General features: G+C 39.9%; 1 protein-coding gene across 6 annotated transcripts in view; it reads right to left on the bottom strand.

The window, feature by feature from the left end:
• Positions 1–17,833, bottom strand: part of LOC147033820 (disintegrin and metalloproteinase domain-containing protein 12-like) — an 868,480-nt gene that overhangs the window by 496,981 nt on the left and 353,666 nt on the right. For all 6 annotated transcript variants that reach the window (XM_085871429.1, XM_085871449.1, XM_085871421.1 and 3 more), the window contains 2 exons: positions 16,568–16,646; positions 445–521 (listed from right to left, as the gene is read on the bottom strand). In XM_085871429.1, the coding sequence (XP_085727555.1) occupies positions 445–521; positions 16,568–16,646 (156 nt within the window). The remainder of the gene's footprint in view (positions 1–444; positions 522–16,567; positions 16,647–17,833) is intronic.

Raw genomic sequence — 17,833 nt, 5'->3', positions numbered from 1 at the left:
CTCACATCGGAAACGCCCGGGCACTTTATGGAATAGCAAGTGCAAACACGCAAACAAATCGAGGACATACAGTCAAGGCAGACTCAACCAACGACCTGGCGACAATCAGTGCAGCAAAAAAGGTCCACATTTGTCATCCAAATCCAAAATACAACGGAAGACATTAAGCGTACACATATGTGCCTGTCACGATGGATAAGTGGGGACTTAAAGGTAGAGGTACCGTGACCAGCTTAACCAATGAGACAGCAGCTCATATTTAACGAAGAAAAAGGGAATTGCCACAAACGAAATCGACAACATGACGTTCAAATCCAGCAACCAACCTGTGTCGTGGTTTGTTATGTAAATGGATTGCTCGCCATTGACAATATCTCGAGTAACACCATGTAAAAGGCAAACGTATGAAACGCACCAAAAGGAGGTTCGAGTCCCATGGCTTACCAAAGTCCGAAGCAGGTGCTGAGCGCCACCGAAGATTCGTAATACTCCCGCACGGCACCATGGTAATAACAGTGGTCCTGGTGAAAGGCAAACGGTTAACATAATAAAAAGGATTATCAAAAACATACGGTGCTTTCCGCGCAAATATTAATAAACAATTAGATTTTCTTTTCTTTTTAAGATGGAAGGAGGAAAAAAAAAAGGATTCCCCAAATGGCCCCTTCATTAGTACACGGGATGTCCCATAAAAGGTCACACAGTCATAAACACCTGTGTATAAAGTCGTTTAGTTTTGAAGCCGTGATCATGAGCCTGGCATCATTAGAAAGTAGAGCATCCTCAAAAGTTTTGTACAACGGAAATTTCAGTAAATTTCGTTCTGTAATGTCTTAAATTGATTGTTGCATTGTCATTATTACCTGTCTATCTGTTTGTCTGTGATATCAAACCGTTAAGGACGGATTTGGACAAAACTTGGTGGATGGGTTGGCAGTGTGACATGGACAAGTTGATTCAATTTTGGTGAAGATCCGGACACGAGAATCTTATGTAGCATGATTCCACTATAAATGGACAAGGTGTGTGTGTGTGTGTGTGTGTGTGTGTCTGTCCGGGCCTAACTTTTGTCATCAAATTTTCATCAAAGCTTTATGATGAGTATATGGAGAAGATAAATTAATAATTTGGTCAAAAGGTCAAAGGTCTAGATCATAAAATCATCACTTTTCATCCAATGGACCTGAAATTTGAAGAATTTGCATATTGGGTCACTGAATTAGTTCACCAATAAAACGCTCGAAGCTGATTGTTTTTAGGTTAAAAGGTCAAAGGTGGAGGTCACAAAATCATCAATTTCCATCTGATTGACTTGAAATTTGAGCAGGGTTTACACATTGGGTCACTGAAGCCTATTGCCTTTGAGGTCAAAAGGTCAAGGTCACTTCAAATCGTCAATTGTTTTTGTATGTCTTTTTTTTTTTTTTAGCCGTTTTTGTCACGTCGAGCATACGGAAGAATAAGGTTTTGTATTTTCAGATGCTTTCCAGTTGGATATTTGATTAATTATTGCATAATCCAAAACATATTATGATCATCAATCAAAAATGGAAATACACTTCCTGGAGCAGATTGTGGTTCTGATCACCAACTGCTTTGCGTAACCCTTAAAAATCATCAAGCTTGCTAAATCGAAATCACATCAAAGCCACAGAAAAGATCTTACCTATATAAGTAGTAATTACACGGATAATATACAAAATAGTTTCAACACACTAATTTGAGATGAGGAAGAGAAAGATTTCAAACAAATTTGGGCCAAAGCAAAATAACTATAAGAAGGAGAAGCAAAAAAGAAAATGCCGAGACAGAAAGAAAACCTTCGACCAATGTACGGTATACCATAAGAGAACTCTCAGAAAGACGAAGAAAGCTCAAACAGGTTGGATTAGACACACCTGGTAATACAAATAAATATAAAGAACTATCCAAGAAAATAAAATCTAAATGCAAAAAAAAGGTACAAAGAAATGTATCAATGAAATAAGTAATGATTTATCACAACATGAAATAAACACGAAAAACTTGGTTTCAATTAGTTCGTAATATCTGTGTAGAATTTTAAAAGTCGATGTAGTTCTTGGGAAAGAATGTCATGTCTTAACAGACTTTGAAAATATACGGTCATTGTAAACAATTCTGCAAAGATCTTTGCACACTAAATCATTGGAAACAAACTTCATGGAAATGAAGAAAAGACTCGACGTAAATCAAGAGAAGGAATGAAGTTAAGATAAAGAAAGAAAACAGATGCTATTCTCTGTGAAGTTTGTGCAACAATGAAAGACATGAAAAAAATGGAAGGGCACTCGATAGCGCGCATACCTCCGCCACGCAATGCCTGATCCAGCAGAACATATTGGGCCCAATACATTTTTGAATTAAAATTAAATAATTATCGTATCCGGATCTGGATTCGGATCTTCACCAAAATCGAATCAATTTGTCCTTGTCACACACCCAACCTGCTCACCAAATTCTGTCAAAATCGGTCCAAAACTTTTTGAGATATCCTACTCACAAACAAACAGACAGGGGTGAAAACATAACCTTCCACCTTTGTTGGCGGAGATAATAACAATTCTCCTGGAATTGAGAATGTATCAAGAGAGCTAATCAATGTCGCTGCAGGATCGAGCATCCTGATAATTTACAAACTTTACAATAACACCTGGGAAACTGGAGTGTGGCCATCCGAACGGCCAACAATCCATCTACGTCCATCCCGGTGTTTCACAGCCAGCGGGATTCATCAATGTGTGTATCGTCCCTCGGATGGACGTTAAACGGACGTCCCATCTGCCGGCATTTGTTGGTGGGCATTAAATATCCCACGGTGTCCTTTGCAAAGCGTAGGTGAGCTATCACCAGCACCATGGCCAAATTACAAATTCCTGCCATAACCAGCAGATGGCACTGCATCAGTGGCACAGCCATGCCTCACAGTCAGTGATGCTACCCCGCAGCCTTGTGCTGCATATGGATAAAGATGAAGCAGTGTCTAAATCTATTCATTGTCGTACTTTGGCCACATTTTCCGAAGAGATGGCAAATATTTTGAAAAAACAAAATTGCAGAGTTGATGGAAAAAGAGGAAAGGGATGTCCAAGAGGTAAATTGTGAGATAAAATCAAGGAATTTGGTGGAACCAATCGAATGAACATTCTTGATGCTGCTCAACATCACAGAAGCTGGTAGAACACAACGAGAGTCACATGTGTCTCAGGCATGAGATGATGGAATCATCATCCTCATAATGAAAAAGGAAGACAGCAGAATTAGTCTTCTGAAATTCTTCCATTGTGAACGCTCTTCGTTCTTCAGTGAACAGATTTTTTTTCATCAAATCCATAAATCTGGAAAAAAGAGAAAATAATAGAATCTAGAGTTGTGCTTTCTATTGATGGGAGTCACTCAATAAATCAAATCCGGCATATTCTTAACAGAGCGTCCGTCGGCGACGCCGAAGCAGTTCTTGGGCAAAATATGTACTGGAGGGTTTACTATCGCTTTGCCAACAGCTCGTTTAACGCCCATCTGAGGGATGGTACACAGGTTGATGAATCACCCTGCCTGTGAGACACCAGGGTGATGGTTTATGGTTGGGGTGAGATTCAAGCCCAGGCTAGATGGCTCAAAGACAAGTGTGCACACATTTGAGCTGTCTTGCCAGCCCAACCATATGACAAGAACACAAAAAAGCTTATTAGCATTTAAAACTGTGTAACCTATTCTGGTATACCCTTGTAACATGCTTTAGATCACTCGGAAAGCTTACAGTTCGACATATTTTCACATTCTTGATACAACCTTCTTTTAACAATGCAAGCGATGTTGTGAATTCAAGCGGTTATTGAATGCAAAGCAAATGATAAACCTATTGAAGAGAGGCATGCATCATTCCATTAGGTTGTGACAAGACGTGCGCTCCACAATTTACAGGATCTACTAATGTGCGAAATGTGCACCAGGATTTAGTGATCAAGGTTCGTAACCTCAGTGCCAGGAATGACATTTACATTAAAAAAAAAATTAAAAAAAAAAAGGTAAATAAAATTTAATAAAACCAGAGAATAACTCGAAGGGCACTCGATAGAGCACATACCTCCGCCACGCAATGACTGATCCAGTGGAACATATCGGGCCCAATACAATTTTGAAATATCATGCCACATATTGTTTTTGGCCCAATGTCTCAAATGGTGAAGAATCAGATTTAAAGTTAAATAATTCTCGTATCTGGATCCGGATCCGTATCTTCACCAAAATCAAGTCAGTTAGTCCTCGTCATACTCCCAACCTGTCCACCAAATTTAATCCGGATCCGTGAACGACTTTTTGAGATATCCTGCACACACAGACAAACAGACAGACAAACAAATAGACAAACAAGAAAAAGACATCATGCAAAGCACGATAATTGCAAAATCCACCCCCCTTCCCCCCTCTCTCCAAAGGTTCCCATGGATACATCAAATTGTCCATTTCATTGACATTAAAACTGACAATCATAATCAAAACTCAGGTCAATCGGATGAAAATTGATTATATTTCAGATTGAAATTGATATTCGAGGTTTGACCTTGAGTTGACCTTTGACCTTTTGACATCAAAAAAAAAAAAGTTGGTTTCAAAATACAGTGATGCACGATGTAATCGCTGCTTGATTTTCAAGTTAATCGGATGTAGATTGACGATTTTTCAGATTAAATTTGATGATTTAAAAAGTTTGACCTTGAGTTGACCTTTAACCTTTTGACCTCAAAATTTTTAGTTGCTTTCCCAATGCAGTGATTGACGATGCAATTGCCGTTTGATTTTCAAGTCAATCGGAAGAAAATTGACAATTTTAGAATTTTGACCTCAATAATCGACCTCAAGAATTTTGACCTCAAGATGACCTTTGACCTTTGACCTCAAAAATCAACGGGCTTCTCAGTTGAGACTATCTGCGCAAATTGGTGAAGTTTCATGGGATTGGTTTGGAATTGTGACGTGTCGGCGATTGACAAACAGACGGAATAACAAAATCGACTGGCAAAGACACTGTACGTGAAAAATCTTCGATTTTGAAAGTAACAAACACAAAGATGGGGTTGATAACATAACCTCCTTCCACCTTCGGTGAACGGAAGTAATAATGTTTTATGACTTTCGCAAAATGTCTGGGATGTTCAAACTGCCAAACTCTCCTTGTACTTATCACAATCCTTTTATGATCTCCCAAAAGAGGGAGTGCGATGAGCACATTATGTCCACTCTCACAATATAATTTTTTCCTGATTAAATACGATTGTCGACGAAATTCATCGTTTTGGTGAAATAACCATTGGAAATTGAGCAAAGACCTAAAATGAGTGTCTATGAATTGTGATGAATCGTCTTACTGCCCTTGAATTCCAGTCCGTCCCAATTACTCGCAGGTACCTGTCCAAACAGCACAATTATTTCGGAAAATCCATCACAATTAGAACAAGGACAATGGAAGGAAAGCAACTGATGATGCGGAATGGAAATGAGTGCATTGTGAGCTGAATCGAAGGATTATTGGCTGCACACCTATGGGTAGAACTGGTGCAGATTATTAAAGACTAATTAGATGATAATGTGAGTGCAGAAAGAGGGGAAGGAGTTTCCTCTGCACGCTTTAGGATGTGCTCCTCTCATTTCGTCTTCAAATAAATTGCATTTGCGATTTCTCGTGCCAATGAGCCGCAAATTGATGTTCTCGCGCAAGGAACCTCAGGGCTGATGTGACCTCAAAATGGGTAATGAACCAACGCTGTGCGAAGTTTTGTGTGTGTGTGTGTGTGTGTGTGTGTGTGTGTGTGTGTGTGTGTGTGTGTGTGTGTGTGTGTGTGTGTGTGTGTGTGTGTGTGTGTGTCGCATGCACATATTTAATACTGTTCCACTGTTGCAAGTTATAATGTGCCGTTCTTTCCACCATTTTTTGGGACAATATCAAAACGCTTTACGATAAGCGCTGAAGGGGATCAAACCATGTTAAGGAGTGGAGTCATATTGCTGTCTCATTGCATGTGTGTGTGTGTGTGTGTGTGTGGTGTGGGGAGGGATGACTTAACATGGCAGGTAATAACAACATGTTTTCGGGAGACTGGGAACGTTACAGCCGAACTTGGTAAATGTGTTTTAGGTAGTTTGAGCTGCCAAATTATACAGGGAAATCTCGACACAGGAGTGGGCCAATAGACCCATCATACCTGTGGCACAAGCACATCCTCCCACCCCAAAATAATTGCATAATGCACCAGCACACTCACCGTCCTGCACACCAACCTTCACTCTCTACCACCCTCCCTCTTCCAACCCCAACCAAATTACGCAATCTGAAAACTCAATCGCCGTCCATGACTCTGACCCACCGACACCACAAACGCAATCCAATCAGACTTAAACGCAATAGGAAGGAGGAAGAGGAGCAGTGGTCGAAGGGCAGGGGTGAATAGGTACATCACAGACATCAACAATCACCATCTGGGGACATTTGGAAGGGCATGGGGTGGGGGGCAGTTTGGTGAACATTATATTAACACAGATGACATGTTGACACTTGACACCACTCACAACTCAGAGAATCAATCTTGAGATACTGAGACAGCAAAACCCGCACACGTTGCTCACAGATCACCCAGTTCAATTACGGTTTAATTTCTGCCTTTCTCCCCATACCCTGCTATCGCCATCGCTTCTCGGTACCTATCCAATTACATTTCAAACCATCCCTGCTGCTTCCACCTTCCCAGGAAAACCATGCCATCCTGTACATTAACGGCTGTGTGTAACATGCTCCTGCCTTGCTACACTCTTAATGCACCTCTTATTTACTCTCAAGCGATGCACCCTGGTGGTGTCATTCTCCAACCTGGTTAAAAAAAAGAAGTTGTTCTTCATGTCTTTTATCAACACTCTTCATTACAGAAAACATTTTCAATGAGATCTCCTCCAATTGACTCCTTTTATAAATAAAGTAAAAGGTCCACTCTCCCTCAGCCACCACTCAAGTCCATTGGTCGGCTTTCACACAGTTTCAAGGATGCTTGATGAAGGGTTGTGAATTGCTGTGCATATTGTTATCCTGAGCCCAGAGCCAGCCGCAGATTGTACTGAGATTCCCCAAATCTTTTCTCTCAATCAAAACAGCTCATTCCTAAGGGTCTGCAGTGATCGCTTGAGAGCTACAGAACACAGACCGAGGAAAGAGGAGGAAGAGAATGGTGTGGGGCATGTCGTTATTGTTATCTTGAGTGGGACAACACGTGGTAATTACCCCGCACACGCCAATCAAAAAATGGGGTTAAGCAATTGGTTCGCTTCCGTTTGTCTGTCTTCTGTCCACAAACGTCAGTTTATTATCGAGGAAGAACTTCATTTCAATTGATTGGCATATTTTGAATACGAATCGGAACATGAATCAGAAAACAAATCTGCGCAGTTTTGCAGTACTTTGCCTCTGAATTTGTCCTGATTGCACATGAACAGAGAGGAGCGAGATAATTAAAAAACAAGCTCAAATGAGTTAAGATCCTCGTCCTCTTTATGATGACGTCATAAAAACGAATATGACGTCATTGTGATGTATCAGGTTTGCAATAAATTATCTGTGCGAATTCCCGGCTTGATATCCGCAAACAAAATTCAAACAGCTTGCCTAGTTTCGGAGATAATGGTACAGGCGATTTCCATTCGCGGCGATATTATGACATCAACTTTTTTTCTAAGAAGAATTTCCAAGATCGGAGATGGTTACTGCCTGCGCGTGGGCTTTCTGCATATACATGGCAAGTTTCATGAAGATCCGATGAAAACTCTGGGTTGTGAAACAAAAAATATCAAAAAACAGGAATGACGTCATAAAAATTGATATGACGTCATAGTGATGCATCATATGTGCGATAATTCATCTCTGCTAATGCCCTGTTCGATTCCCGCAAACAGAATTCAAAAAGCTTGCCTAGTTTCGGAGAGAATTTTTTAGGCGATTTCCATTAGCAGAGATATTTTGACGTCATAACTTTTTTTCTCAGAAGAATTTCCAAAATCGGAGATGGTTACTGTCTGCGCAGGGTATTTTTACATATATATGCCAAGTTTCAGGAAGTTTCGATGAAAACTGTGGGCTGTGAAACCAAAAAGTCCACAAGAAGAAGATGAAGAACAACAACGTGAGTAAGACTTGGAGATCCTCCACGTGGATCTAAAAATTATGTCTGAGTCTGGCACAGTCAAAGATATTTAAAAATCATTCCAAACAGGAAACTTACTGTTTTTAAGGATGTCATAAAGGACACATACAACAGGCATGAAGAACGAATGTCACATGATATATATGTATATATATATATATATATATATATATATATATATATATATATATATATATATATATATATATATATATATATATATATATATATAACATGGTGTCAGACGGTAAACTTCAGGAATTTTTAGGTCCTCGTGGAGGATCTCTAAGTCTTACTCACGTTGTTGTTCTTGTGGACTTTTTGTTTCACAGCCTACGGTTTTCATCAAAACTTCCTGAAACTTGGCATATATATATGCAAAAATACCCTGCGCAGACAGTAACCATCTCCGATTTTGAAAATTCCTCCGAAAAAAAAAAAGTTATGATGTCAAAATATCTCTGCTAATGGAAATCGCCTAAAAAATTATCTCAAACTAGGCAAGCTTTTTGAATTCTGTTTGCGGGAATCGACCAGGGCATTAGCAGAGATGAATCACCGCACATATGATGCATCACTAAGACGTCATATCAATTTTTATGACATCAATCCTATTTTTTGACATTTTTTGTTTCACAACCCAGAGTTTTCATCGGATCTTCGTGAAACTTGCCATGTATATGCGGAAAGCCCACGCGTAGGCAGTAACCATCTCCGATTTTGGAAATTCTTCCTCGAAAAAAAGTTGACGTCATAATATCGCCGCTAATGGAAATCGCCTGTACCATTATCTCCGAAACTAGGCAAGCTGTTTGAATTTTGTTTGCGGGAATCAAGCCGGGCATTAGCACAGATAATTTATCGCAAACCTGATACATCACAATGACGTCATATTCGTTTTTATGACGTCATCATTAAGAGGATGAGGATCTTAGCTCATTTGAGCTTGTTTTTCACGAACCTGTAAAATCTTTATTTTATTTTAATTTAATCATAAATTTGAACACTTAAGAATGTAAATCGCCTCTTTGCCACTTTCAAAACCCCTTCCGTCTAACCGGACTTGGAAAAATATTCCGGTATTTTACGTCATTATGACCAATCAAATTTGCCGCTTGAAGACCCTGGCCATGTCCTTGTTTCGCTACAACATGGGGTAAGGTGTTTTACAAACTCTCTCGTTCTTCTTGGATCTGAGAATTTGAATGTATGCATGTGGTTGTTTGATGGCAAAGTCCATTATCAAGCAGTTCAGTCTGTCTGTTTGATCACATCCCATCCTGGAAATTTAAAGTCTTTATGTAATCAGTGGAAAAATTCATTAAATTCATTAAACTATATTTAAACACCTTCAATTATGATGACAATCTAAATCAATACTGAATGTATTTTCTCAAAGAATGACTTCTTTAAAATAAAAATAAAAATCATGCCAACTGCCATGTTTAGTGACCAGGAAGTGGGCATGACAGGTCATGTGTTGAAGCACTGTGGTTACGTATGCCACATTAACATATAATCCATACAACGAAAGCACCCAAGCCTTATGGGCTGGTCAAGTTGCTGCTGGTTCTCAATCAGTGTGAGAGGAGAGTTTAATTTATACCACAACAGACCGATTCAAATAAGTGAGAAAACCAAAGGTGGAAGCAGCATGACATGGGAAAATCTGAGCAAGGGTGGCTCTGTCCTCCTGCGCTCATGATGATCTCCTCCAAGGTCTGAATAAAGTCCAGTCAGTCGGTAAGAAAGAATTTTTTTTTTTTAGACCTTGCCATTGATAAATGAAAAGTGGCAAAGCACAATGGTATGTTGACTTTTCAAATGTAAAACTTTTCACAGATAAATGCTGGTTATATAATATATCTTGCAAGGAATTTCAACAAAGGTGGCCATTAGGCCCAATCCTGCACAATGGTTGTTTGTCGGTGCTCTATTCTTTAAAAATGTTAGCGTCAAAAGAAAGGAAGCAGCACATACTATCATTAAAGTGTTTGGTATAACTCGGTCAATGTTTGAACTGTCAATCGCTCACACTCCGAGCGGATAGTATCAACCATTACGTCACAGAGTCTGGTAGAAAAAAAAAAGCTTCACAAAGAATCATTCCGTTATTGATATGAACTTTGCCATATTATTATTGAGCACTGAAATTTTTTCCATTTTGACTTGAAATTTCAGACATTGTGTCAAGGGGATTCTGGATTGCTGAAGGTTACGGGCATTATGACAAAATAAACAGTTAAATCATTCCTTCTCAGGGTTTGGCAAGAAAGCGAACATGTCCAGATGGCTACATGACTGCCGTGGTCGTGTTATGTTCTGGCTTATTCATCAGGTGAAGACATGCCAAGAATTGACGATAGTGGCCGTCATATTAACTGTCTGCATTAAAATGTCAAACACAGTAATTCCATAATAATACCACAATTCCAGGATGGCATACGAATAACATTAGTTTTCTTGATATATCACCCAGTATACCACCCAGACATTTTGAAAAAGACCAGAGTAACAGACCATAACAAAGGTCCCACTTAGAAATTATCAAGTGACTCTCGGAGCCATAATACACTTACATTTAATAATTTAAAGTTCCTCAATACACTGAACAACGATGTGTAATGCAACTTCAAAATAGATTTTTCTCTTGGATTATTTGACGGTGAAGGCAAACACATATTTCGCAAGAAGAAAACACTTATCTATAATAATAATAATAATAATAATAATAATAATAATAATAATAATAATAATAATAAATGTCAGGGTTTGTGTGTGTCAGTGTGTCAGTCAGTGTGTCAGTCAGTGTGTCTCATCCACAACCATTTTGATTTAATGTCTCCTCCATAACTGCCATTTGGATTTGGCCTGATCCACTCTCACAGACTAATTAAAGAGTATAATCGAAATATCATTTCGGCTTTGAGGATCGGATCTCGTGGACTAAATAACTGTCAAAATTGAGTGAAATCTGGAAATTTTAACAGATTGATAAGGTTTTTGTTTTTTCTGTTGTGTCCCATGACCGATCAGCTTGCTCTCGTTTACTGAGCCAGCCGTTCCTCGTCACCTGTTTCGTTGGAGTGCTTGTTTGTGTAATTAAGCCACTTGCAGAGTGCTCTACAAACTGCTTGGTTGATCCTTTGCAAGCCATGGTGATACACAGCAAACGTACCCACACAATTACTCTGCACTGTCCCTCTGCTAAACGCAACCAAAAATACATCGAATGACATACAAAGTTCAGGTCCTACCCACCTGCATTGGACCCTGCAGTGTGGTGCGGTGTCTCAGGCACTGACCGCTGAAAATGTTGACCGATCCCTCTCCTGCTGAAAATGTTGTGCAATTTTGTTTTTTACATGTTTGCACTTTTAGTGCGATCTACTTTCATTATACCACCCACCACTTTGACAAAGATGGATACACATAAAAAAATATGTGTATCTATCAACCTCATGTTCGGAGTTCCGCCATGTTGGTTCGAGCTGTGAAAAGCTTAGACTAAATTTTGTATTGTCTGTGGGTTGGTATATTTTTGAATTGAATTTCACTAATATTCAACTTGAATTCCTCTTGTAAAGACCTCTGTTTGAAAGTAAACCTTTACGGTTGTCATTTTGACGTAGGGTGTGTGTGTGTGTGTGTGTGTGTGTGTGTGTGTGTGTGTGTGTGTGTGTGTGTGTGTGTGTGTGTGTGTGTGTGTGTGTGTGTTTTTTACCACAACGGAACTCGGAACAGGCTGCGGTGCCTTGGTCGCAATGGTCCACCTCACAAGCACTCATACGGGAGATAGTGGTGTGGGGGTGGAAGGAGGAAACTGGCGTTGCCTGGCAACGCTGGGTACCTTTGCTAGTTACACAATAGAATAAGATAGCATGACTTCCAAATGTCACTCTAACCACCAATTCTGGGAAGGAACTTTACAGATAAATATAACTACTACATAATTAAGGGCTCTAATTAATCCTTCCTCATTGTGTGGTCAGCCGGGGATGCTTCTGGCTCAAGTCTTTCACTACCTGGTCAGGTGTAACTTTCTGGCAAGGCAATTTGTGAAGGAATTGTAATTTGTTCAGGGTGGAGGTGATAACTGCGTCAAGCACATGGGATCTTTAACATCCATCTACAAATGCAAGGTGACGGGACACCCGAATTTATGTCCAACTGAAAGACAGTGCACTTTGTGATACAACATCCTGCGTACGAAGTATCAATCCAGGGGCGAGAGTCATAGTCAGGATGTACATGGAACCCAGACTACACAGATTAGAGGTAGGTACACTAACTGTTCCATACTGTCATACTGGCTCGGTAGCTAACTATTTGATCCCATTGACGATATTAATAGCTGGCTGAGCGCAGTTGTATTCGTTGCTGCAGCCACCAAAAAAATTCTGAGAGGTACCGAGCTTACTTGGTCAAAACCTCAACCATTTTCAGTGCTCAGGTGATAACCAGTCCAACCACCAGAGCCTCGACTCCAAATAGAATGTCTCTGAGATGATTATCATTCTTCAGAACAAGCAGGAACATTAACCATATGGGAGACTTGAACAATTCCAGATCTGAGACACAAAATTGCTCTTCACGATAAGATCAAGCTGTTTAATGCATATTCACTTTTGGTCCTGAAAAGTTGATGAATTAATGCATTGGTATCCAATCAAAGCACTCAACATATGCACAAAAATTGATTCAAAATGCCACCTGCGCATTTTTATTGTAATTCAAAACAAGATCTAAAGCTTTCAAGGATATGAACAACAAAAAAGGAGGTATCGTACTGGAATCAACACCATGAAAGTGGGCAGAATTGAGTTCCGACATTATCTACCGCAAAGGCAATTTCTTTGTCACGGCAAGCAATGAGAATGTAAATAAATCCAAATGCAAAACGATTGAGGTTCATTCGCTGTGCAAGACAGATTCTTCTGCTCTCTCACCATCTCAATATATTAAAGTGTTCTATTTGTATGTTTCACCAGGTGTCTGTGAGTGACAGATAACAGAGCTCACCTTGTCAAAAGTAATATTTAAAACCCACCCTTTTTAGACATGCCTTGCACATTTCACTCACGAGCAGACACGGCCAAGAAGAGCAGCGTGGTGAATTGTAAGCAAATTGGGTGAATGGGAGAAATTGCTGGAAAGACTAAATGCAATATTTGATGAGAATCTCACGAAAATGGTTTGAAGCCACATGAAAAATTATTGCCACCTTCTTGTGGGGTTGGCTGGTGGAACGTTTTTGGCCTGAGTCTTTCACGAACTGGCTGAGCAAGCCCGACGTTCGACGGAAGGGGAGAGGAATAAATTGCAATTTGTTCAGGGTGCCGCCGATCAAAATTTGCCTCCTCGACGTGAAACATCCAGTGGGATCTTGTAGTCCACCAAATAATCTTTGCAGACGGGACAACCAGCTTCACGTCCTTCCATTGGACGGAGCAAATATAAATACATAAACCTGCTTGTCGAACTTCAATCAAAGAGTTTATCGTTTGGTCAGGAATCAAACATTGACTCGGGAGCTCAAAAGTAAATAGCGCTTCCTCTGCACCATCCTCTAAGACAGACATAATTATTAACAAATAATCTTAATTGCAAAACTATCAAAACCGATTGGAATCAGACCTCTAATCTTTGATGCTTGAACCACAAGTCCAGGAGAGTGACATTTAAATTGCTGCACAAAATAAATTGGGAAATTTGTTGGTAAAGATTGTATAGTGACATCACAGTAGACTCATGCAATTCCATAAACAACTCAACATAGGTCTCAGACTCAATCTACATTTTAAAATAGCATACAAAAGAAGAAGATGAGGCAGAAGGAGAGAACTCATGGAAGGAAGATGAAGAATAGCTGGAAAAGGAGTAAGAGGAGGAAGATGATGAAGATGATTCCTAAAATTAAAAGTGACCTGTCCTTACATGACCTCGAAAACTGATGTTCCATGCACATATCACAAGAATAAAATACTTCATCCAAACTATGTCACTGGAACACCCAAAAAAATCTTTGCAACTGGGAATCTATAATAATAAGAGAGATACTAATTTTGGGGTTTCCATCATCGCATTTTTCTATTTTTATTGCAAACTAGACGACCCGTGAACCGGTTGGGTTCCCGCTGTGACAGCGGTTGATGAAAAAAATCATTTCAAGAAAAAAAAAAAGATAGCTCCAGAAAACTATACCACTGAGGTTGTTTGCATTGATCAAATTCTCTCGAAGAGTACTCGACTGAATCGGGAATTGAGTTTTTAATATTTTTTTCGTTGCCCGATTTGAACGAAACTTGATACTGCACACCGCAGGAGAATGGTGAGCAAGGTGGCCCTAAAATTTTGGCACTATCGTGTACTGTTTTGGCTGTATTTCAGGAACATACATACATCGACACATATATATATATATATATATATATATATATATATATATATATATATATATATATATATATATATATATACATACAATATGAGAGTTTTAGTAATATATAGATGATTGGCCAAATTTGTTTAGCTGTATTTATTTAGCAACATAGATGTGCTGTATATATAAAGCCTGGTGTTGGCGCAGTGGTTAGGGCAGCGGCTTGGGATCCAAAAGGTCCTGAGTTCAAGCCCCGTTGGGCCACTGAATTAATACACCAGGGGGTTGATTCAGCCTGTCACCCTTCCGAGGTCGGCGAAATGAGTACCAGTGTACTGGGCCGGTGTATACCCCGGTTAAAATAGGTGTACCAGATCCCTCTGTCGCAAGAGGCGACTAGGGTTGCGTCAGGCAGGGCATCCGGTGTAAAACATGTGCCAAATCACAATGCGGATCATATTGATGATCTGCTGTGGCGACCCCTAATGGGAGCAGCCGAAAGAAGAAGGAGGAGAGATGTGTTGTATATTCACGATAGTTGGGCATGTCTCAAGAAATTATCCCACAACTGCCTTTTTTGGTTGGGGAGTTCGAGGAAAGGGTACTCATCGAGCACGTACCATGACAATCCTCAATTTGTCATTTTCAGAGTGTAATTTCATGAAATTGTGAAATTACATGACGTCATGCAATGTCCGAGAAAAAAACTCATTGAAAACAAATCAGCAAAGAGATTCGCACAAGTTTCATCAAATGTGACGACCCAATGAGTGTTGCACATGACATTATTCATTCAAGAAACTGCACAGTTATGTGACATTATATGCCATTGATACGACAGTCACACGACTTGTTATGGAACAGTGACCCCAATGTAAGAACTAAAATTAAGCTTAGAAATACAATTACAGGATAAAAGAAAAAGTATAAAACAGGTTAACATTTGATAGAATGGTTTGAGTTTGGCAGGATGGCCTGAAGGTAAGTACACTTACCTCTTGAGTTGTGTTGCCTTGTTTGGAATTTGGACCGAGCTATAAACTGTCATCTTGTTGTTTCCCTGGCAGGATGATTCATCAATGTGTGTGCACCGTCTGTTATGTTTCACTGGTTGTCATGTCTCACAACATTAGTTGGTGGATGTTAAGGATCCCAAGGAGTGTTTTGTGAAGAGTCTGCAAGGTTTCGCCGGCACCCTGAACAAATTTCAAATTCCTGCCCAAATCACCTTCAGTCGAACGTCAGGGCTGGCCAGGCAGTTTGTGAAAGCCGTGGCTCAAAAATGTTCCGTAGATAACCCCACAAGAAGGTGGGAATAGTTGGGGCAATTAAGGAAGAAGTCGTAGTCGTAGTTTGTTTGGAATAAACACAGAAAGAAGCAAAGCCTTAATGGTGTTGACACGTACAATTCCGCACTTCATGTCGGACTGATTAGCAAAGGAGCAAAGTTTGCATTTTTAACTCCAGCGAGTCGTGTAGAGCAGCTCAGGTAACAAAACCCATACCAGGCGTTTGCGAAGTTGTGATTCAACAGAAAGGTGTGACTTTAAAAACTTTTCCCCCAAATGAGTTGTGAAAATCTGGAATCGTCAACGACAGTATTAACTTTGAGATTTACTTTATCCAACGTGGAGTTCTCAAAAAGTTATTCAAATGAGTTCCACCAATTTAAATTGTAAGTATATTGAACTCACAGGAAAATTATTAATCATAAACTCTTGCGAAATGAAAATAAGGAGCCTTGGATCCACTCGAGGCAACTTTTGGAACACTCCTCAAAGAATCCACTATAGGCAACAAGGTTATGAAACATGTGCAGAAAAGTAAATAAGTCGCGGCGGTTTCACAGTAGAACCGAGCTGGATATTCCCCCAAATTGCACAGAACTAACAGCATTATTGGTGGATCAGCTAACAGCAGTTCAGTGGAGTAAAGCCAATGATTTCAGATGGTGCAGTAAACAAGAGAACATTCTTATTACCGCGTAGTCTGGCTTCTCCGTAATCAATGTTCCATTCTGCGAATAATGCATCTCCACGTATCCCCGTGGGAGCAGGCCCCTGCAAAAACAAACGGCAGAAGAAAAAAAAAATTAGTTTATCAGAATTGTTTTGTGGATTTAAAGCTATTTTAACCACAAGACATCACATCCTTTCAAGAGCAATGTTGTCCTTTCGACCATTGTGCACTACTTCCTCTGACACTCCTTTATTATCATTATTGTTTTTGCACCACTTGGAGACTTGCACACAATCTCGACACTTTCAACCCACCTTCTTCCTTTATGGGGGTAGTGAGTTAAACCTGGACAGAATCAATGACCATATTGGAATATTTACTGATAAAACACGTGCTGTTTTTTTCCTGGTCATGGTACAAGGTGTCATAGCCACTAACGTTAGAAAGCTCGGTAAACTGTATCGTTCAACCAAAAGACCAATGCCAGTTGACGATAAACATCCCACGGATCTCTGGTAGCTTGTACTTGTTGCTGCACTCGAGTCTGGTGAGTAACTGCTGAAATCTGTCTGTCCTGGTTCTTCCCGACATCTTTGTTCTTTGTTCCTTTCACAATAATTTCTCATTTTATCACAATTCTCTTTGTTCATTCTCAGTCTTGCTTTTCCTTCTCATCTCTTTTTTCACTCTTTATTTATCTATCTGTCGAAGGAAAAGTGTATTCTTGAATTTTTTTCTGGAGGGATCACTTGGCTGTGCCTGGATGGGTTTGAGGGTTCTGGAGTAGCGGCTCAATCCCGAATCCTATCCAGGTTCCTCCTGATAACTCCATCTTTACGCTTTACTTCTTACGATTCCTTCTTGGTCTTCTGTTTGATTTCATTTGGTAGTGGGGCAGAGGACGTGTGGACAAGCTACAATGAGAGTGAAACGTGAGCCCCATGTCGTGGCTTCTCCCCATGACTTGGCTAAATAGACAGTGTTGCTGTTTCAGTAAAAGAAGAGCAGACTATTTGGGACTGTGATAAATGCAAGCCAGCGAAAATAACTTCTTTTGTTATCACATTCCCAGATACAATTGCAGTTTATAAATATAAAAGGGATAGGCGTTGAATGGCAGCAACTTATGACTGATAGGAAGGACATCGAATGATAATGGCCAGCCGTCGCACGAGATCAGAAGAATCAGAAATGTCAGTATGTAGCACCACTCTCAGAAAGAGTTTGAATAACCATTGTACATGGTGTTCAAAGTTTTATATTGTCTGTCTGTCTGTCTGTCTGTCTG

Source organism: Eptatretus burgeri, chromosome 1, assembly GCF_056783735.1.
Source record: "Eptatretus burgeri isolate ZD-2024b chromosome 1, Ebu_testis_v1, whole genome shotgun sequence".
NCBI lineage: Eukaryota > Metazoa > Chordata > Myxini > Myxiniformes > Myxinidae > Eptatretus > Eptatretus burgeri.
The sequence above is the reverse complement of the archived record's forward strand: the minus strand, read 5'-3'. Positions and strand labels throughout refer to the sequence as shown.